General features: G+C 41.6%; 1 protein-coding gene across 2 annotated transcripts in view; it reads left to right on the forward strand.

Moving 5' to 3' along the window:
• Positions 1 to 18,883: 18,883 nt before the first annotated feature.
• LOC127617928 (regulator of G-protein signaling 17-like) overlaps positions 18,884 to 23,731 on the forward strand; it is a 28,655-nt gene continuing 23,807 nt past the window's right edge. Inside the window, exons 1-2 of one of the 2 annotated variants that reach the window (XM_052090102.1) lie at positions 18,884 to 19,031; positions 20,341 to 20,566. In XM_052090102.1, coding sequence (XP_051946062.1) covers positions 20,564 to 20,566 — 3 coding nt within the window. In that variant the 5' untranslated portion in view covers positions 18,884 to 19,031; positions 20,341 to 20,563. Of the gene's footprint in view, positions 19,032 to 20,340; positions 20,567 to 23,087; positions 23,174 to 23,731 lie in introns of those variants that run through there. The other variant, XM_052090103.1, reaches the window with a different exon arrangement.

Raw genomic sequence — 23,731 nt, forward strand, 5'->3', positions numbered from 1 at the left:
AAGTAGAATATTTGATACCAGATAATGTGCAAATATCAAGTATTAGATGTATAATCTAGCATTTACAAGCTATATTTAAAAATAGAATAGTTAAGCACTGTAACAATGAAATAAGCAGCAAATTGTATATTAAATAATTGAGATCTTTGGTATCAAGGAATGTGCAGGATAACAGGTATAATATACATTTTGACATTCAACTTACACATGACAACAAGTGGGAATAAATATAATTAATAGCAGAAAATCTGGCTGTAGAGAACACAGCCAATCAGAATGTCTGGAGAGGTTGGGGACTGCGTGGCGTAGTGGGCTAAGAATCACCGGTTTTCCCGACCTCCAGAATGAGGCAGTGCAAATTGGCATATCTTCAGTGATTCCTCGTGCGCCTGTATAAAAGGACAAACCATCCCATATTCATCCAAGGAGCTGCCCTCAAAGCAGGGTCACGAGAGAAAAAAAAAAAAAAAAGCAATTTCCACAGTGAACAGTGTGGATTGGGTGAGTGTAGTCTGACACTTTTAGCAGGCTTTTTTAGGGGTCTTGATGTTACTGACTGCAGGATAAAGAAAGGGTTCCAGTTGTCAGTGATGCTGGGGTGTCAGTAGTCAGCCTAGGTTTAAGGGGTCGGCTGTGGGTCCCTCTCAGCTGTGCGGCGCCTTTTTCCACCTTCATGTTCAGATGCTCCTTTCAGGTAACGCGTAACGTTAACCTGGATCGCCTCATCAGTGGCATCCTGGGTTGCCGGGTTCTTCCGGATGGCTCCTGTAGAAAATAAAGATCTGTCATTCCATTTGAATGGCATAAGGTCATACACATCTACTTAAATATAAAAAAATATCCAACTTACTTTGAACAATGGTCTTCAGGAACATGTCTCTAAAACATGCTTTATCCCCTACACCAGTCCAGGTTGTATTGATGGAAAGGTGATTAGAGAAGATACTCTGAAGCATTCGCCACACGGTTGTCTTTAGGTCCCTCCCACATTTGATTGCCAAAACCGAAGCTGAAAATACAAAAAAAACATGTTACAAATTACATTTCTCTGAAGCTTCTCATAAATTTAAAATGTGACAGGCTGTGGATTCAGACTGTAGAATATGCAGTGTACAATCTTAATTTTACTTTTTAGATTACCCTATGGCGCTATAAACTAAATCGGCACACTTACAAATCGTTGCTGGAGCTCTTTATCCTGCCTCAAACTGTTGTCAAGCAACGCCAAATCTTCCTGGGTGTCTAGGGGAGTAACAGATCCCCTGGCAGGGATAACTCTCCAACAGACACATTGGCACTGAAATGTTGCAGCATAGCATTTTGTTGTCCATGCTACGCACAACATCGCCAAACTCCAAGACGCCGCAGCATTAGGGTTTGATCTGCACCTACAGGGATTCCCAGAATAAAAGAATAAAGTAGTCAGTCCTGGTCCTTCAACTACTAAACTATGACATTTATATCTAGGTCTACTACATGTACAGGTGGCCCCAGTGGGAATTAAACCAACAACCACAGGTGTTGTTTGCAAGTTGTACCCGATTGCCCAGTGCGAGCAAATGTCTTCAACATTGTCCCAACTTGCTTCACCTGCTCTTGAAGTGAGCCGCTGTCACCTGGGAAGTAACAATATATTGATTAGCAATACACTAAATATAATAGTAATATAATATAACCACAATTATCATACCAGTAACTTTCCCTGTAATTTCTATCCACAGTATGTTATGCATGGCATACAAGTTCATAATGAAGAACCCTTATGATAACATCAATTTCATTTTTTTTCTTTGAAGCAGAATATTTGTTTGTAAAAGGGAGGAAAAAGAAAATAATGAAATATTGGTATACAGATTTTGGTTGATATATCATACTGTACAGTGAAATTTGCTATTGTTGTATCCCTACTCACCTGAAGGACGGATAGATCAGGCAAATCTCCAGTCAGGCCTTTGTAGAGTGTGTGCTCCTGCATATCCACAGGTATTTTAATTCAAACATGCAACATATTGTAATAAATCTACAATATTCAGCCTTTACCTTACACCCTCGGTTGTTGCTCTACACTTTTATTATATTAAATACTTATTTATATAGCTTGCTCACTGTATAATCATGATAGGCTAATACTTATAACACAAGATTGCATCTTAAACGAATGACTGAGTTGAAAACTTGAATAAGAACGCATTTTACACAGAGGGGACCAGCTAGGGAAACTTACCTGCCTACAATAACTGTTTTCATTTGATTTGAGTTACATTAAACATGAATAACCTTAGCCGAGTCCCCAGGAACATCGGGCTATTAAAGTAACAAGCCTGTAACTGCGGTCTTATCAATTCTAGCTTCACCATACACTCAAACTGTGAGGTTTATCTGTTTTCCCCGTGGACCTGTAACACAATGCCCTGACAGTGACTTCACCTGTGCCCTGATCTTTATTAGAAACTGAGAGGAGAGCAAGTTAATATAATTTATATTACAATTATCACAAAAATTAACAAACAGTCTGCTTTAAAACTAAGAAAAAACAAGCTTCTATACTAACCTTACATAAAAAATGTACACGTGGCTTAACTAGCTTAGCCGCTATCTGCCGGCACACCACATTAGATTAAAATACTTACCCTTGTAGTTGTGCAGATAACTCGATATGTAGAGTTTAAAGCCCTTGTCCCTCTTGCTTGTCGGAGCAGGGGACCAGGCATCAACAATGCGATGAACATCGCTGACGCGTATTTTCGGAAGATTCTGGAGACATCGAGTAAAAACAGACATTTTGGGCGACGCGCAAGTAAACCGGAAACAGATATGGCGACAGCAGAACTTCACAGTTCAGTCTTTGTAATGTGTTTTAGCAATACATTTAACATTTATAATGCGTTTAGATTTTTTTTTTATTGCCTTTACAGGGACTTTAACACTTTCTTAAACATTTGTACAGGTCATAATTGCAAAACCTGTAAAAGGTAAAATAACAAAAAAAAATCGAGGTTGGAAAAAATGTAGACATAAACGAAATTTCTGTGCAACTGTGAAACCAGAGGATAATTTCGCTTTTCATTGAGTTTATCCTTCACGTCAAAACAGGGATTTTCATGTTTATGACAGATATCACCATGGTTGCAAATTAATAAAAAAATTAAAGTATACCCGAGATTTTGGCCATGTTGCAGATGTCTTTCACTGTTCACTGATAGTCAGGCATTCGTGAAAAGTCTAACTTCATCAATTTATTCTGCTAAATTGTTCATACCATGAATTAAATATCTATTTTAAAACCTAATCAGAATCATAAAGATATTTATTGCCAAGTAAGTTTTACAAAAGGAATTCTTTTTGGTTTATTGGTGCATGTCTCAAATGCGCAGCAATCAAAGAAATGTAAACAATTTTCAAGTGCATAAAATAATTCAATATATTTTACATATATTACTGTATAATCGCTTCAGAGTTTCAAAGTAATTTAAATGTCATTTCCTAAACCTTACCTTATCATGGAATCAAGAGTCAAGACTCTGTTATAAACCCTAATGGCTTTGGAGCAAAAAATAATAATAGCCAACATGGCTGGTCGATTTTGAGAGTAGAAATCCTTGTATTTCAAAGCGGCTTTGCCGCCAGGGACGGCGGCAAAAAGAAGCCGTGCGGATATTTTTTGCTATCTGGGTAAGCACAAAACCTGAATGAGCGGTATGCACGCCCCGTCCTTTATACCCGTATGTCCGGGGGAGTGGCATGCAAATACCACTCGCCAATTCCCATTGGCCTTTTATAAAAGATCAGAAGGTGTCTCTGGATCCCAAGACTGACCCCTAGTGTCACTACATCAACACAACGTCTCATTCCCTCCATCAGGGAATGGAGGTTACAGAAGTAACCAGGATGTTTGTTGCCAGACTGACTCACCACAGCTGTGTAGTGTCAATTAACCATTCAGAAACGTCCTAGTTCATTCTCACACTTGTGACTTCTGCCGGAATCTCTCCTTCATCATTGCCTGACTCTGGTTCATACATATATGGCTGAATTCCGGTATTTATGCTGTAAGGCATATGGTACATACCTGAAAAGTTAGCGTAAGTACTAACAAAACCGTCTGCTCATGCTGCCATCTTGGATAGACCCCTCCAACCACTGATATATAATAAAGAACTGAATTGCTCAAGATGTCATAACAGCGAAGCCAGTGCAATGCCATATTGCCATGTCCATACATTCCAATGTCCCTATTGACTTAATAGGAAATCATCTCATTTCAGTGAGTAAACATTAGTCATTCAATCATAGATTTTATATCTGCATGTACATCCCCACAACACAAATGTCATAAACATGTAATTATTTATTTATTTAAATGTTGCACCCCCGAAAATACTAATTTGACAGAGGTATTTCTTCTTTTTGTGCAACTTTAATGACCCAGTTCATTACAACACATGTTTGTGGCATGCTCTCACTTCTTTCTAACAACTCTGCACTGTCTTAAAGAAGTGTTATTTTTTTCTACTAACAAGGGCTTCTTAAAGGGGCATTAACATAGAACAACTGATCAAGTGATTTGATGCAAAATACATTATAAAATGAAATAAATTACTGATACAATTATTAAAGTTAAATTGTGACAGCATAATAGTAGAATGTACATTTGATATCAGTGTTAGAATTGAGTGGGCGCTACACCCTCCCCCACTAAAAAAATTCATAAAACATTATACCGTAAACAATTTTAAGCTTCAGTCTCTCTCTGAAACTATAAAACTGAAGATGAAACACTTAAACACATATGACACATATGAATTTATGCTACGAGTATTGACATATCACTTTCTGACAAACGCATTTACCGGATGCATAATTTCAGTTCGACTCTTCTTGTAGTGGTGTATAGGTGTATAAAATGGTCCTTTGGAGATGTCCCTAACACCCATAAGTAAAAAATGGACAACTACCAATTGTCCATACCATCTATTACAGAAGGCTTTTGTCGAGCATTTTCCACTTCTGCCAATAGAACACATTTTCCCCTTCTGTCGCTCTCTCCACGTTGTGTCGGAGAAGCGACACTAGGGGTCTCTCTTGAGCGCCGATATTCACCTCTGATCTTATTGAAAAGGGCCAATGGGAGTTGGCAGTCAGTATTTGCATACCCGCCCCGGACATACGGGTATTTAAGCGGGGCAAATACGGGAGTTCATTCAGAAAATTTCTTCGAGCCGATGGTCTGTCTGCAGTTTGCTGCGAGTTACACGCCACTTAAACGTTCCTGTTTTCCTCTGACGATCTGCATGCTGTTGGATCTTGATGGCGCACAACAGCGGCTTTCTCCTTCTCAGTGCATGGCGTGCATTGTTGCCCCTGAGCGCTCGACAGCGCAGACACGCATCACACACACACTGTGTATTAAAAGAGTTTTAACTAAAAGAGTAATTTTCTCTAAAAGAGCAAACACAGCGGCGTTGAACGTCCTTTTAAGGACCCGTTGCAGTCGCGGCTTGCTTTCAACAGAAAGCAAGCCACCCCAGCTGCACCCGCATTGCTCCTTCTTCCCACGGGATTAAGGACGGTGCGGTTGCGCTGAGGGCGATTTGGGGCGGCAGCGGGTGCAGTTTCGCCGGGTAACCCCCTCGAACCTCCCGTTCCCGACACGCTCGCTGGTCTCCGTCCACGCTCGCGGCGATAGCGGCTCGCCTCACGGCCCAGCTGTCTATCCTCCCGAGTCTGAAGCAGATGAGCTCGCCGCTGCATCGGAGAGTGCGGTGTCTGATGCCGAGGACTCCCCTGGACTGCCGCCTTCGGGCCAGCAGGCCCAGGCTGAGGCCGACGCTCAGATGTCCGACATGCTTTCTTCCCGGAGGTGCATGATGAGCTGACGTCTACGTGGAGAGCCCCGCTCTCCGCTCGTCTAGGTGCCACCCGCTCCACTCTCTCCACCCTCGACGGCGGAGAGCGCCACTGGTACGACGCGATTCCTCAGGTTGATAGGGCAGTTGCGCACCATCTATGCCCCGGTAGCCCTACCTCCTGGCAGGGTCACCCCGTACTCCCATCCAAGCCCTGTAGGACAACATCCTCGCTTAACACGAAGGCCTACACTACGGCTGGACGCGCTGCCTCTGCCCTGCATGCGATGGCCCTCCTGCAAGTCCACCAGGCCAAAGCTCTCAGAAACATGCACAGGGGTGGACCTGATCCTGATGTGCTGCAGGAACTGCACTCAGCGACCGACCTCGCCCTGAGGCGACGAAGGCCACAGCGCAGGCAACTCGGACAGACGATGGCCACCCTAGTGGTCCAGGAACGCCATCTTTGGCTCAACCTGGTCGAGATGCGTGAGGCTGACAAAAACCGCTTCCTGGACGCACCTGTCTCCCAGATTGGCCTTTTCGGTGACACCGTCGAGGACTTCGCCCAACAGTTCTCCACGGTGAAGAAGCAGACGGAGGCCATTTCGCACATCATACCCCGCCGCAGACCTGCCGCCATGGGCCCTGCCCCTTCTGCCCGCCGAGGGCGTCCCCCTGCGAGGAAACCAGCTCCAGCTCCGTCTCAACCCGGGCCGAGCTCTCAGCCCCAGCGTCGAGCACTCCGCAGGCGGCGCACGCCCCCTGTCTCACGAACCCCCTCCAGGACCCGGAAGGCTCCCAAGCGTTCCTGAGACAGCCGACCCAGATCTGAAGACGTTAGCTCAGGAGGTGGTAAGACCGCTCCGTCCTCCTGCAGAGGGGGCTGTGGTACCCACATTCTCAATAAAAGAGCTATTTCCTTTGCCTCTGGGTCACCTGGCCCGCAAATGCCGTTTTCACGGCAATGTGCTTTCAGATCACAACAGTCCCGGTACACCGGACGCGGCCATCCCGCCTTCCGCCTGCCCACGACTGTCCCCCGGCCGGCCGGTTCAGACGAGTCCAGAGGATGCCAACATCAGACCTCCTCCTCAGTCAAGAACCCGCCCCTGCGGCGGCGGAGCAAGGTAAGTGCTTTGAGTCTATTCTCAGCACCTCAGCCTCAGGCCGCAACGAAGCCGCCCGACGCTGCATTACCTGTTCCGCCCCACTGCGAGGCCCCGCCGGGTATGTCCAAAATACTCATCCCTTTGGTGCCCCTAGCGCAGAGCTGGGAAGCATGGCTTTCGCTTCCCAACGCATCACGCTGGCTGTACCGGACCATTCGACTCGGTTACGCAATTCAGTTTGCCCGGCTCCGCCCCCTTCAGGGCGTCCGCTTTTCCGCAGTACACGGCAAGCACGCCAGTTCCCTGCGCACGGAAATCGCGACCCTCTTAGCCAAGGGCGCAGTAGAGCCCATCCCTCCAACCGAAATGAGGAAGGGTTTCTACACTCTCGAGAGTTACTATGCACACACAGAGACCAGGTGCTCCGGCACCTCAGCCGCTTGGGGCTTCAGGTCAACTGGGAAAAGAGCAAGCTCACTCCGGTTCAGAGCATCACTTTTCTCGGGTTGGAGTTAGACTCAGTCTCAATGACAGCACGTCTCACGAGCGAACGTGCTTAGTCGGTGCTGGACTGCCTCGCTTCCTTCAAGCCAGGCACAGTGGTCCCTCTAAAACTTTTCCAGAGGCTCCTGGGTCATATGGCGTCCTCACGGCGGCCAGCGCTGGGGTTGATGCATATGAGACCACTCCAGCACTGGCTCCAGACTCGAGTCCCGAGACAAGCATGGCACCGCGGCACGCATCGGGTAAGGATCACCCCGCCTGCCTCAAAACACTCCGACCCTGGACAGACCTCTGCTTTTTACGGGCAGGAGTGCCCCTGCAGCAGGTGTCCCGACGCGTCCTGGTCACAACCAACACCTCCCGGTCCGGGTGGGGTGCCGTGTGCAGCGGGCACGCAGCAGCGGGCCGTTGGAAAGGGGCCCCGCTGCATTGGCACATCAATTGCCTGGAGTTCCTGACCGTCCTTCTTGCTCTCAGGAAGTTCCTCCCGTTAGTTCGGGACAAACATGTCCTCGTGAGATCGGACAGCACCACGGTGGTGGCGTACATAAATCGCCAAGGCGGCGTACGCTCCCGCCACATGTCACAACTCGCCCGCCGTCTCCTCCTATGGAGCCAGCAGCGACTCAAGTCACATCCCCGGCAAGCTCAACGTCGTAGCAGACGCGCTATCACGACAACGCCTGCCCGGCAGGGAGTGGAGGCTTCACCCCCAGTCGGTCCAGCTGATTTGGGAACGGTTTGGCAAGGCCCAGGTAGACCTGTTCGCCACCCAGGAAACCTCCCACTGCCCGTTCTGGTACGCCCTAACAGAGGCTCCCCTCGGGACAGACGCGCTGGCACACAGCTGGCCCTCGGGGCTGTCAAGTACGCATTTCCCCCAGTGAGCCCAGTTGCCCACTCGGACTTGGTTCTCAGAACTCAGGCTCCTCGCGACAGCTCCTCCCTGGCGAATTCCCCTGAGAAAGGACCTCCTCTCTCAGGGACGGGGCACGCTCTGGCACCCGTGCCCAGACCTCTGGAACCTCCACGTCTGGTCCCTGGACGGGATGCGGAAGAGCTAGCCGGCTTGCCGGCGACCGTTATGAATACCATCAACCAAGCCAGAGCCCCTCTACCAGGCACCTTTACGCCCTAAAGTGGCGCTTTGTTCGCAGATTGGTGTTCTTCCCGAGCCGAAGACCTGCAGAGATGCGCGATTAGGTCAGTGCTTCTGTTCCTACAGGAGAGGCTGGACAGGAGGCTGTCCCCGGCCCACCCTCAAGGTGTATGTTGCCGCCACGCCCACCACGATCCTGTAGACGGCAAGTCTTTGGGTAAGCACCGACCTGATCCTCAGGTTCCTGAGAGGCTCGGAGGTTGAATCCCTCCCGGCCAGGCCTAGTTCCCTCCTGGGATCTCTCGGTAGTCTTGGCAGGACTCCAGAGACCTCCCTTCGAGCCGCTCGAATCAGTTGGACTCAGGGCCCTCTTTCTTAAGACGGCCCTGCTGATCGCCTCGCCTCCATTAAGAGGGTCAGGGACCTGCAAGCGTTCTCTGTCAGCAACACTTGCCTGGAGTTCGGTCCAGCAGATACGTCTGTGATCCTAAGACTGCGACCGGGCTATGTGCCCAAGGTTCCTACCACACCATTTCGAGATCAGGTAGTGAACCTGCAAGCGCTGCCCGGAGGAGGCAGACCCAGCCCTTTCGTTGCTGTGTCCAGTGCGCGCCCTGCGCATTTACCTGGACCGCACACAGAGCACCAGACGCTCTGAGCAGCTCTTTGTCTGCTTTGGGGGACGGCAGAAAGGGAATGCCATCTCCAAGCAGAGGCTCGCCCACTGGGTTGTCGACGCCATCACACTGGCTTATCACACCCAGGCCGTGCCCCTACCCTTGCGGGTCCGAGCTCACTCAACAAGGGGTGTTGCGTCCTCGTGGGCACTGGCCCACGAGGACGCAAGAAACATAGAGAGAAAAGAGGCCCAGCCAGGCTGGCCCGTTCCCATGTTGGCAAACATCGCCTTGTTCCCCTCCCAGGGTAACTAGAAGGACTCCTATGTTCTTATGGGGCATTGGGGAAGGGTACGTGCAGCCAGGTACAGACGATGCGTGGCACTGGATGAAATCCCTGCCCGCCTCTGTATCGGTGGTCCACGTACAAGGTTCAGCGCATGGCAAGATTGGAATGGGTCCCCTAGTGTCGCTTCTCCGACACAACGTGGAGAGAGCGACAGAAGGGGAACGCTTGGTTACGTATGTAACCTCCGTTCCCGAGGGAGGGAACGACACGCTGTGTCTTTCCTCCACCATGTCGCTGAACCGAGCCACTGTTGTGGCCGGACCATTTCCGGCTCCTCAGAAAAATCCTGAATGAACTCCCGTGATTTGCCCCGCTTAAATACCCGTATGTCCGGGGCGGGTATGCAAATACTGACTGCCAACTCCCATTGGCCCTTTTCAATAAGATCAGAGGTGAATATCGGCGCTCAAGAGAGACCCCTAGTGTCGCTTCTCCGACACAACGTGTCGTTCCCTCCCTCGGGGAACGGAGGTTACATACGTAACCAAACGTTCTCTTTAGATGTGTAAAGTTTTTTTTATTTTTTCAGAAACTATTCAAAGTCAGTTTTACTTGTTCAAATTCTCTAGTATGTACTTAGAATTCATTTTCTGAACACTCTTTTTAATTCACTGAACTAAAACAAAGTCCTTTATAGACAGGGTTGGGGAGTGACAGAATATTTTTCCGTTAGCCATTTTACATGCACATGTTACCAGGCACAAGCAAAAAATGTTATCAAGAAAATTCATGTTGGATCATAAGGTCTTTTTTCTAGTAAGACCTTTGATATCAGGGCAAAAATTATTCTTGATGATAATTTTTGTATTGTTTTCCTGTAAAATATCTAAAAATCCTTAAAACAAGAAAACTTTGATCTTGTTTTAGAAACAATACTGCATAATATATTTATGTTTTTTCAGAGAATGTATTTTTAACATGTGTATTTTGTCTTACTGTACTTGCAGAGTTCTTATAGTCAAAACAAGTGAAAAAAATCTACCAGTGCTGAAGAAGTAATACAAAATATTTAGAATACGTTACTGACTTTGAATAATCTAATGGAATACGTAAACAAATTACATTTTTCAGCACGTATTCTGTAATCTGTAAAGGAATACATTTCAAAAGTAGCCCTCCCAAACCTGTTTATAGATGCTGCTCCTACTGTATCCATCAGCCCTATTTGTTTGCAACAACATTATTTCAATGCTCTGTATGTAGGTTGTCCTAGTTCATTATGTGTAAAAAGTTCATTTTGGTTGATGAACTCTGACAGAACATCTTATCAACTGATTCTTCTTGGCTTTCATTTTCAATTTCAATTTCTGTTTCAACAGCTTGACCATCAAACTCACTTTGCTCTCTTTGTTCATCCTCAGATCTAGACTAATCCGCTGGATTCTCATCCTGAACATAATCCTGATTTACATACAGCTGATACCTCAATGTAATCTGGATACTTCACAACAGGTACGAAGGTAGTTGCTTGAGGATTTAGATTGCTTTGGACTTTGTGTCTAGGAGTCCACAGTGTATATTCTCCATCACTTGAATTATCAGAGCTTTCATGGTAAGTAAGAGTCTTGGGTTGTTCCTTTGTAACAGTTGCTTTTGAGTGTTTGTGGGATTTTTTGTTTTTCTCTTTCAGGTTTTATAAGTTTTCTCCTTCGACAAGGTAAGGACAGGGTAAGAGAAGATTCCAGTGTAGAACTCTTTCTCGTCCATCTCCATCAAGAGGATTGATTTCATAGACAGGAATACTTTCTCCTTTTCGCTCTTTGACAACATGGATTTTTTTTCCCAGTAGGCCGATAAATTCCTCACTAATATATGATCACAAGGCTTATGGACTGAACTCCATGATTTTTTATTGTAATATTTCTGTCCTCTTGCAGCCTTATTACTGACTCTGTGGCAGCAGAATCTACCAAAAATTGTATTGGAGTGTTTCTTATTGTAAATGTTATCCCCATCAGAAAACATGATGTATTTCGTTCCCTGTGTCATGCGTATTTGTGTGTGTGTTTTGATTTTGCTCACGTGTTGATGTATTTTGCTGTTGTCCTTCAGATGTCACCTGATTCGTTCCCAGTCCTCCAGACAGTCAGTCAGAATCCTCTTCGTGCTCTGCTGGTCCCTTAAATGCTTGTTTTGAACATTCTTTGTTCCTAGGACATTCATTTGCCCAATGTTCAAGCTTACCACAAATGAAACAACTTCCCTCTTTTTTTCTTTTTAGGGCATTCTCTTGTCCAGTGCTCCATAGACCCATATCTGAAACATTTCCCATTGTTTCCGCACCCTCTGGATCCGCCCCTCATTCGTACTCCTTTTCCCCTAACTTTCTCTCTGACCCTCCCTGCATGGGATCCCTGTGCTTCAAAGGCATTCAGCTGAGCCATTTGCAGGCATGCTGCCATATTCTTTTATTTTTTTTGTTGTTTTCTCATTCAGAGCTTTCTCAGCATGTACAGCATATTTTCAACATCAGCCAGTCTGCCAGTATCACAGTCAACACAGTGTTCAAATACGTTTGCTCTGATATCAGTTATCAGTCTTTCAACAAAACGGTCGTGCAAATGCACTTCCCAAGATGACATAAATTTAGTGTCCGGTGGCTTTTCAGTGAGGCGAGCCAGATAATCATACACATTTTCATTTGGGCATTGTTTGCATGCTGATATTTTACAGAGACACATGCGCTGCTGGAATGTAGTTCTGATGCTGTTCATCAGGTCGTATACTGAATGTGTGTTCGGCAAGCCGTGTTCTTCATCATATGGGAGATCCAGATTTGGGAATCCAGACGATACTTCTCCAGTGAAGGGTCGAAACTGTGAGATTAACTCTTTCAACTACCGCACATACCCTTCCGCCCCAACTTCCTCCACATCAGGCAATGTTTGTGCCACTTCTTTGATATCAGCAAAAGTCCATGTTCAATATACATACTGAACCTCTCCATTTCCAGCTGCCACCTGAATCTGTGGCATTTGGACTGTTGCTGCACGGGGAGAGAGTTCAGCTGTCAATTTAGACACCCCTTGTTTGCTACGTAGGCGTGTCATTACAGGCGATCCGGGGTCCCCATTATAGAGAGGGGGTTGCTTTTTGGGTTCTGCTGGAAGCACTGGGGCAAATGGTGACACTGATCTATTGTGCTGCCCCTGCTGTAACCCATATTCCTCTTGGTGATATCGTGGGCGAACTCAAATCAGAAGTTCAAATCAGGATCGTCTGAATATTTCAAATATTTGTTTTTCCTGCCCCTGCCTGCATTTTCCTTTCCCTCAAATATGCTTCTGTCTGCCAGTCTGCATATGCTTTCCAGTCTGCTTGTGAAATTACATGCTTCTTTTGTTTCCTTTTTGACATATTGTTATGTTTCTCCCTACTTATTTTTTCCTTTTAATCTAGTTTGTCTCTAAGTTGTTTGAGCTGCCTCATACTAAAACTCCCTATTTTAGGAAACCCACACTCCACTACCTAGACTCGCAGTTGATCACAACACCCATTGCCATAATTAGTTACTATGTTCTTACAATTTGGAGAAACCAAATTGGGTTAATCTACAACCCAATAATCTTGTTTTTGTTCGGACCCATACCTTCCAACTAGCGGTGTCGCTGCAACAGCCCTAGTTGTAAAATGTACAACTAGCAGAGCATCCAGGCCCTACAGTGACTGGAGTACTCGAGTAATTTTCTAGCGGCCTGCCTTGACCTGCTTTAGTGATCTGTCTGATAAAATAATTGCCTGAATTATTTATATCACTGCCTTTTACCCAAAATGTCTTATGAGGTGTTTTCTCTGACCAGAAAGTAAAGTCCTTGAGTCAGTCTTAGTTAAGCACCTTGGTTCTTTGGGCCATGCGGTGATCCAACCCCGTTTTCAGCTGTCCGGGAGCTGCGTCTCACCCACTTTTTCCAGGGAGGTTTGGCCACAGGGGACTCCAACCACTGCCTGTGCACAGTTTTTTCCTTCAGCACTGAGTTTGTTGGTCAGATCAGCTAACGACCCACCCAGGCATGCCAATTATTGTGGAAATTCTGAAATAATAGACAAAGTCTTTCTTTAATTATTTCATTCACAATTTGGAATGCTAAAGCTTCCTCTTGATGAGTGAACACTGAGTTTCTGTTACATTGGTTTTTATCAGTATCTGTGGAGTGCAACCCCCACCTTCGCAAACTCCACACACATCTGCTCTTGCTTTCATCTCTGAGAGTTTCGGCTGGTAATTGTCTCAAGTCGTTAACCTTGCTGTTATCTTAAACACCCACACTAGAGTAAATCAAAAACATCTTCAACACACACACACAGAACATTAGTTCAAATAGAGGACAGCAAAGTTCAGTAGAAGACAGCATTAAAAGCAACAAGTAGCATTGAAGAATAAACTGTAAAATTATAAGACATTTGTGGAATGAGCGTAAATTCTATAACACATGCTAAATGGATTATATATGCAGTATATTTTAAATAAACAGCAGAATCTACAGTTGTGGTATGATGTTTACCACACGTGTGCTGCAAACAAAGGACCTCTCTCATCTCCCAGAATAATTACAGTAAGGTGAGTTTATGTGTATATCTCAGTTTACACGTGGCGTTAATTCTTTTAAGAACAAATTTACAAACACTTGGATTCATTTTGACAGGATGGTATGATGTCCATTTATCATTTTGCCATTAAACGGTTTAAAACTGAAAAACAATACTGAGCATGCACTATTGAGCATTCATTATTGAAGTCTGAAGTAGATTTATTTATTTAGATATTATGTTTACAAGGAACTACCTAATTCAGTATAAATATGTGATTCTATATGAAATTGCTGAATGAGCATACCCCTTTGATATCTCAATATCTTGTGGTATAGACTGATAATTGGTCAAGATGACCATCAAATTGATTTTGAGTGTATGCCCTTTTGGATTAATGCATTTGTTTTTCTTTAAAATGAAAAAGATGTTAGCTTAACGATGAATATGGTACTGAAACATTCAAAACAAACAATTTACAACAGAGGGTAAGATTGTGCTATTCATGTTTGAATGCTTTTGTTACTTGAAAGTCTGTAAATAATTATTTCTTAACTCAAGCATTAATGGTTTGAACAAAATAATACATATGTATGTTTATGTTGTAAGCAGAAACTATGTGCCTGTTATTTGGGTGAATAATGGTGTGTGCGTCTAGCCTCCATATAAAAGTGAAACAATTCAGATGGGCAATAAAGGCTTTGGAGCGACATCAAGACAGTTGGACTTACTAAAGTCATGCATACTTCAAGTATTTCTAAATACAGTTCATAATCATGTGACTTATTAAACAAATGCTAATAGTAAGTAACATTAGCATGGATGTATTTGATTTTGGAATTCTATAATTCACAGATTTTTACAGCAAAGCATGACAGAAGCAGTGTCTGACAGAGCAGCAGCAGCAAGCTGATATTCAGTCAGAGGAAGATATAGATTCTTGAAGCCAATAAAAAGGAAAAACAAGCAAGATTTTGAATCTTAAGTTGCAGAGATTGGTGTTCATTTAAATTTTTTGTTTATTTGTTTGTTTTGAATAACTTGTTTTGTATGTTTTCTTCTCCAAGGAGGGGTGGACCAGTGTGTAACACAAGCATTCAAAAGAAGCACTCCTTTGGTATCTGACGAATCACAACATAAATGCTCATTTGAAAGGTCTCAAAAGTCTTCAGACACTACTTCAACAGAATCAACACTATCCATGGCTTAAAACTAATGGGGCTTTTCCACTACATGTTACAACTTGACTCAACTCGACTCTGCTCGCTTTTTTGGGGTTTTCCACTGTGGATAGTACCTGGTACCCTGATACTTTTTTTAGTACCACCTCAGTCGATGTTCCAAGCGAGCCGAGCCTATGTCCTGCTGAGTCCCAGCTAAGATATCATACTGCGATCCCTTCCCAAGATGTTAGATTGTTTTTTCTTGATTCTTAATATACAATAAATTGTCTAATCATATGTTTAGTATAACTCATATGTTCAGACTGCCAGAAACGATGATATATTAACCTTAATACTGAGTTAAATGTTTCATCATGAGACGTTAACAAAACAAAAAATTATGATGGATCAGATAAGGAACCTAATAAGAATGGTGCAAGATCAGTCTTCAATAACACGACAGGGAAATCGCAGCTGCTATCGTTTTGGATCAAATATGCCTTCCCATTGGGGAGCTTCGATCCAGTCCATAAACCAGAAGAACGGTGGTAGGTATTTTTATATCACATAAGTCTGTATCTGATTATTATTGTTTAATGTATCATAAGTTGTGGGTGATTTACTTTTTGAATATTTGATTGACTTATCAAATCTGGCAGGTTTCGTGTTGCTTAGCATGCTTTAGTATTGCTGGCTTAATACTGACTGCATGTTTCTACAAAATTCCAGGTACTTGTGCTATGGTAGTTGGGTGGCATTGAGGAGTGTTGGAATTGTGTGATTGGAAGATGCCTGGGACTTAAAAGAGTGTTGTGACTGGTAAGTGCTTTTGTTGTAAACATTTAAGGATTTAACCTTAAATCTAGACACTTTTTGTCATGAGCTTGTGCAAATACTGTAGAATATTCCATTCTTTTGTTATGATGGATAGCCAGTCCTTGGAATGTTTTAAGGCCCTCTTTATTCAGAGTTAGATTTCATCTGCTGTTCAACAATGTTTCTGTATTTACTCTAATCTTGTATGCTGGAGGTGGAACAAAGGATACAAAAAAGTTGACTTTACATCTTTCTGGTATGCTATATATATAAAAAATGTTCTTAACAAGGAGACCAAAGACAAGCACTGGATGCACGATGAACAGCATGTTTGCATATATCTAAAAAAAATCTTAAATCAAAATTGTTTTTGAACGATAGATTACAAGCTTGTTATGCTGCTTTTGTTTTTAACAGGTAAAACTTTTTCAGTGTATTTCTCAATGGTTTTTTGTCTTTTGCAGGTTGTTTGTTAATTTATATTTCACATAATTCTCTTTTTAAAAACCTTATATATATATATATATATTGCTTTAGTTTTCTATGGTCATTTTGCAGCTTGTTTTATAGCTTATTTTTTATTTTATTTTTTATTTGATACGTTCATTGCATGCTTTTGTAATTACATATGTTATATTTTTAATTTTTTTACCTTTTATTTTTGAATGTTTAACAAGTTTTATATTTATTGGTTGCTTTTGTAATAGTAGTCTCGATTACATACTTTAAATTTGTAGATATTTTTTTTTTTATGTTTTCACACATATGAATTTTAGTGTTATAGAGAATGGAGAAACATTCTTTGCTCCCCCTTCAGGTTGTGGGTGAGTTCTGGTGTGGGTGTGGCATGTGTTCGGCTGTGCTATGTGCTTTCTGATGTAGTTGTGGTTCAGTAACTGCTGCTTTCTGGGGATACAGAGGACATGGGAATGTTATGGATGAGTTTGGTCCGCTTTCTGTTGTAGGTCCTGTCAATATTCGGCAGGTGATTTTGGGTCAATTTTGGACCGCAATTCCATGTGGTATTTTGGCCAAACTCGCTCTCGAAATGCTGCCAGATCCGGTCCAAGCCTATTTTGCTATTTGCGTTTACTGACATCTTTTTTATTTTATTTTAGAGAAGAAAAAAAACACTGAGAGCGAGGAAGTCAGAAAGAAAGAGAGAAGTTGTCAAATAACAGCTATTAGGATCTGAGATTATCCTCAGCATCTTTTCACAGGTGTAAGAGGTGGGTTTTATTATTCAGGTGACCATCTCTAGCTTCAAGGCATAGGTAGACATCCTATGATTTCTGTAATCATACAGCAGAAGGGTAATTCAGTAACATCAAGATAGAAGCATAACAACTTAATACAACGTGGCTCTAATATCTGTGGCATTTTGTTTTAAGAGGGGTGAAATCTAAGTCAAAGTTGGCTGTTTTACAAGCTGTGCAATAGAGATGACTTAACATTATGAGTTTTAAAATGTTTTAGAATATATAAACAACCTAATAAAAACTGAAAAAAAAAAATCATTGATGACTTTAAAATGCCATTTTAATTATTAACAAATCCAGATGTACAGTATGTGATCTGGCATTATTATTGTTCATATTATGCCTCACACGAGGCACTATAATGGATGTGTTATTTAAAGCATGAAAACACGCTGAGTAAATGTCAGCTCTTGATAAGAATACAAAAAAGGGAAATTGAGGGGATATTGAAATATGCATTAAGACTACTAATATTTAGACACTGGCTCAAACTCTGGAAATTTCTGGGTATGTGCAGTCACCATTATTTTCAAAAGCACTGATGGTAACATCTGTCAAGCAAAACAGTCCCCTGACTCAACTAACAGCAACATAAAAAACATTAGCAACTCCATAAACAGGGGACAGTATCTACACCTCACAGGCATGATGAGGACCATAATGGTGATAGAGGTGGTCAGTTATGGTGACTTATCGACCAAAGTTCTGTGGTCTCAGTGCCTCCTAGTGGATATCAAACCTGTGTTACAATAGTGGTTTGTAACAACATCTCTTCCTAGCCTTGAATTTTTTTATTTTTATTAAACCACATAGTAATCTTTGAATACAGGTGTTTAGTCTTTGTCCTGGACTTTTTATGTGTAATTTATTTATAATAAATGCATCTCTATAACTTATTTAAAGCAGGCTTAGAGATTTATCAAAAGTTATGTAAAAAAAGAAAACAACACATAGGCATAAATATAATCCATTAACATATTTGTGTTTTATTAGTTGATTTATTCATTTTATTTAACCACACCATTACTTTCTTGTGATTATTTATTTATTTATTTTAATACAATTCCAACTCATACAATACAGACACATGTAACCTGCATTTTCATTCCAGTTATGGCTGTGGTTTTTTTTTTTTTCCTTTATGTTTTTGTTGTTCAGTAATAGCTCAGCATAAAAAAATATATCCATCACACCTCAACATACAAAATGCCAGTCAGATAACCTACAGATATGCTTCTTAAAACCAAGAGAAACATTATATTCATGGCTTCTTGGCTAAATTGTAACACATTGTTACTCTGCTCTTTTGTACTCATTTCAAGCACATCTATTACAGTAACTACAAGAAACCAAATGCTTAACGCATCCAATAGTTCTAACAACCTATCAACAGTTTAGAGTATTTTGACTCCAGTCATATAGCCTTTTACGTATGTGTTGTTGTATATTTAATGTATTACTGCAGTTATTGTGAGATAGTCGAATCTCAGCCTGTCATTGCACCCCTGCCTCTGCACCCTGTCCGCAGCTCGCGCTCCGTGAGCTGACAGCTCCGCCGCGCATGCGCAAAGCGTCTCCACTGGCTCGGTCGCTCGGTGCTGAAGTTGGGCGGATGGACGGAAAACACCGCTGATGGAGATAAAACGGCAGCATGCAATCTCAACGCGCGATACCCCCGATATCCGCATAAACGCGTGTAACGACACCCTTTTAGAAGACTGACACCTAGAACTAAAGGGGTAAGGCGATATACGCTCTTTAACGGTCTCAGATGTCCCGCTAGCTCGTCAGCTAACCCGCTAGCTGTTGCCTCCTCGCGCTGAGAAAATCACAGAGGCAGCGCGAGAATACAAAATAAAGTGTTAATTACGTTTCGGCGCTCGCTTGTCTGAAATAGCGGTGCTTTAACGAACATTTTGCTCTTTAGTTTCAATTGCACGGCAGTGTAATGTGATGGTAATGGTTTGGGCTTTACCTGCGATCACTTTAGCAAAGATGCTGGCTGCGTCTCGAAACCTAGCGAGCTGCCTATATAGACAGCATTTTGGGGCATCATTGGCGCGTTTGAGACATTCAAACAGCATTTGGAAGATTTTCTACCATTTTGGGGCTTCACATGGTCGTTTGAAAGGTCGATCCGACCGTTCCAACATTCATACGATGTCTTATAATGCTCTCTTATGTTCTATACTAGAGTTTGAAACACTGCCGCCGCAACGGAGAGTGAAGGCGAATAACGGGATGACAGCCTCCTAGAAATATATACATGCACGACGGAGATTTGCAATATAATGCTGTATTTCAGATCCTGGAACAGAGTTCAAATTTTAGTTTGAAGTCAAAATTTACCTTAACGTTTTCTTTGGGGTAGTCGACCTGTTCCCACGCTTGGCTTGACCTTAAATATAATAAAGCGCAAAGTCTGTGTGTTTTTATTCTTTCACTTGCCTACATTCAGTTATTGATGTCAACCTTCAAGCGCTGTTTGCATCGTGATACTACGGTTAAGAAGTTCCTCCCATTCAGCTGTGCTTCTGTATTTAAAATGCAGGTGGTTTCGTGAAGTAAAATCTCTGTAAATGTAGGGAAAATGGCCAAAACTAAGCTAATACCCCAGTTCTAACTTTTGTACACTAATTATTTTGTTTTAAAATATAACTCTTAGAATGTGCACAAATAGCAAATAAAATTCAGTTGTACATTTCAGTAAAGCCTACTTGTGCTTACTGCTTAATATGTCTGATATCATGTGATGCAAACCGCTGTGATAGATAATGCAATACATATTTGTGTCTTTATTGACTTGTAAATGATACATGGTTAAAACATAAAAAGAAAAAAATAACTTGATTTTAATTTAGCAATTGTTTATCATAGCAGTAAGGGTTATGCTCTAAGCATTATGCTTAGAATAGCATTACAAAGGGGATTACTATGATTTCTTTGTTTTGAGGTAAGCTTAGTTTAGCAATTTATAGCCGTATTTATAGCCCAAGGCAGATTACAAGCTATTCTGATGTTTCCTTTATGGTTTGATCTATTTCTTAGATGTCTAATCCTGGATCATTTTGCCCTTGACTCAAGGAAAGGGTGTGCCTGCAAACAGGTGTTCGAAACCTACCTCCATCCACCTCCTGTGTTCTCCATCAGGCATGATAAGAGAAGTTACAAGAGGCCACTACTTGTATTCCAGCACTCTGCCCGTCACAACTTTTGACATTACCGCCATGATTTTCTTACCTGATCTCTGGATGAATAGCTGCTAATTTGCATGGTAAGTTTGAGGTGGTCCTTTTCTTTTAGATTGATACAGCCATGAGGAGATGATGGAAGCAAGTGATTGGTTGTGCACTGATGATGTGGAAAATCATGAAAGTGTTTTCAACATTTCAACCTGTGCTGCACAGTTAATTGAAGAAATAATCAAGATAACAGTTACAGCTGCCACAATTAACTATTTGTGAAAAATGTCAATTATTGATTTCCAAAACTTTGTTGCTTACTTTCTGTGTATAATTTATTCAAGATTTGATAAAGAGTTTTGTTTTTCATGCGGGTAAAGGGGCCATTGTGAAGTTGACCACTTATGCACTTAGGTCTTGATTTAATCCAGGAATAATCCAGGAACACTGCAGCTTGCTGTGTGTAGCATACATTAAGAATATGGCATGCATATTTCTACACAAAATAAGTATTTTAATATAAATTATATTAAATTAACCGAATCACAATTACAATATCAAGGGGGACAATATTTATGTTTTTTTTCCCCCATAATCGTGCACCCTCTATTTGAAGCAGGTGAGAATTGTGGGCAAATCTAGGGCCTCTGTGTGATTATCACTTTGATTGGATCTACTATGTGACATGTCTGTTGAGCGAGGCTTTGTGGGTATCGGCTGTAGGAGGCTTCTGTTGTGCAGCCAGCCATGGTCTATGCTATGCATCACTTGCTGCCCTGGAATGTGTATGGGGAAGTGTACAAGGGTGCACGAGACTTCCAGTGGGAGAAGGGGGTTAGAGGCGTGACAACTGAGGCCTCTGAGCATGCTCACACACATAAACATTTTCACACATTGTAATGAGATTCAAGAGTGTCAGCTGTGATGTCTTTTAGGCAGGCAAGCGAGCACTCAATTGCTTTTTATAAAAATGCATATTTAAAGAATCTCTCATTTTATTTTGTTTTAAAAATGTGTTCAAACTATAAAAAAAAAAAAATTGCAATTCATTCAGCCATTGGCCAAAAAAAAAAAACTGGTCAAAATAACAAAAAAGATGCAGTGTTTTCAGAACTCGAATAACGCAAAGAAAACAAGTTCACATTAATTTTTAAACAACACAATACTATTGTTTTAACTTGGGAAGAGTTCAGAAATTAATATTTGGTGGAATATCCCTGATTTTCAATCACGGCTTTCATGCATCTTGGCATGATCTCTACCAGCCTTTTACATTGCTGTTGGGTGACTTTATGCCACTTCTGGTGCAAAAATTCAAGCAGCTCGGCTTTGTTTAATTGCTTGTGGCCATCCATGTGTATGCATATATATATATATATATATGTGTGTGTGTGTGTGTGTGTATATATATATATATATACAGTAACTCACAAAAGTGAGTACACCCCTCACATTTTTGTAAATATTTGATTATATCTTTTCATGTGACAACTGAAGAAATGACACTTTGCTACAATGTAAAGTAGTGAGTGTACCGCTTGTATAACAGTGTAAATTTGCTGTCCCTCAAAATATATGTACACACACACACACACACACACACATATATATATATATATATATATATATATATATATATATATATATATATATATATATACACACACAGGACATTTTCACTTACGGTTGTACTCACTTTTGTTACCAGCGGTTTAGACATTAATGGCTGTGTGTTGAGTTATTTTGAGGGGACAGCAAATTTACACTGTTATACAAGCGGTACACTCACTACTTTACATTGTTGAAAAGTGTAATTTCTTCAGTGTTGTCACATGAAAAGATATAATCAAATATTTACAAAAATGTGAGGGGTGTACTCACTTTTGTGAGATACTGTATATATATACATACACACACACACACACACACATATGTGTGTGTGTGTGTATATGTATATATATATATATATATATATATATATATATATATATATGTGTGTGTGTGTGTGTGGAAAATTTTATATATATATATTTGTAAATGTGCTGTGTGTGTGTATGTATAGGCATAAATCAATCCATTATAGAATGACAAAGACTGAAGAAAAGATATGGCCTAGTTAGATTATTTTATATTACGGTTATTATTTAACGATTATTATACGATAAATTTTAACCTGTTGTTTCAATTGTAGCCTTCCCTCTTTGAAAGTTTAATGCTTATTTGGACATAAAGCTATATTAATGAATACTGCTAATGATTTCTGTTTGATTGTATTTTAATTTACAAATGATGCAGCCTAACCAAAGTTAGCAATGCCACCCAGCTTTTTAGCTACTTCTTTTTGAAATTTGAAGATCATAATATGATTACCCATGGAATTGGACCGGGGAACATCCATGGACGACTGCTTTTACGCAATACTTCCTGTTTTACCTATTATGCAGAGTTGTTGGTGAGTGCGCTAGCTGCAAACAAAGGGACTCCTCAGTATTTTGCATCAGGGTGCATGTTTTCCAATGCCTGCAACTGCATAACTGATGATAGAAATGTTTTGCATATCTCTTTTATTTGGCTCCATGATTAGGGAACACTCTCGAAGGGTGCACACATTATACCAGGCCCAGACACACTTGATCTGTTATCAACTGGTAGAAGGGATCTTTATAATAAAACTTTTACATTTAAAGATCAATGTAGAGGTAAGGAAAAATCTGTTTCAAGATCTATAATTTACTTGCATAGATTCCTGTTCAATTTACATATTTTCCAAGACATTGTTTTTCATGTATTCATGTTTAGGTGGGGGAGGGAGGGTCAGGCAAAGTATAGTTTAGTAATGTTGAGTTGTCTGTGCTCAGTATTGCATACGCTGGGTTTGTGGAATATAGAAATGTATGAAATCCAACTCTAAATTGTTTCATTGGCTAGAAATTGCTCTTTGTGTGAAATTTCTGTACAATTATTTCAAAAAATGTGTATCCCGTATTCACGTAGGCCCTACATCTGGAAAAGTCATCGAAATTCATTGGTCAAAAGGTGTGGGAAACCTGCTGATGTAATTGTGTTTCTTATGACAACACACATTATTTTTCATCACATTCACTCATCTGCAATGCAAAAAGTTTACAAAAAAAAAAAAAACTCTTGTGAAAATAAGCCACACGTGTATAAAAATATATATATATATGTATTAAGTGAGACAATTATGGAATAATATATGTTAATACTTTTTTTTTTTTCTTACATCAAAATTTAAG

Source organism: Xyrauchen texanus, chromosome 24, assembly GCF_025860055.1.
Source record: "Xyrauchen texanus isolate HMW12.3.18 chromosome 24, RBS_HiC_50CHRs, whole genome shotgun sequence".
In the NCBI taxonomy this organism is placed as follows: domain Eukaryota; kingdom Metazoa; phylum Chordata; class Actinopteri; order Cypriniformes; family Catostomidae; genus Xyrauchen; species Xyrauchen texanus.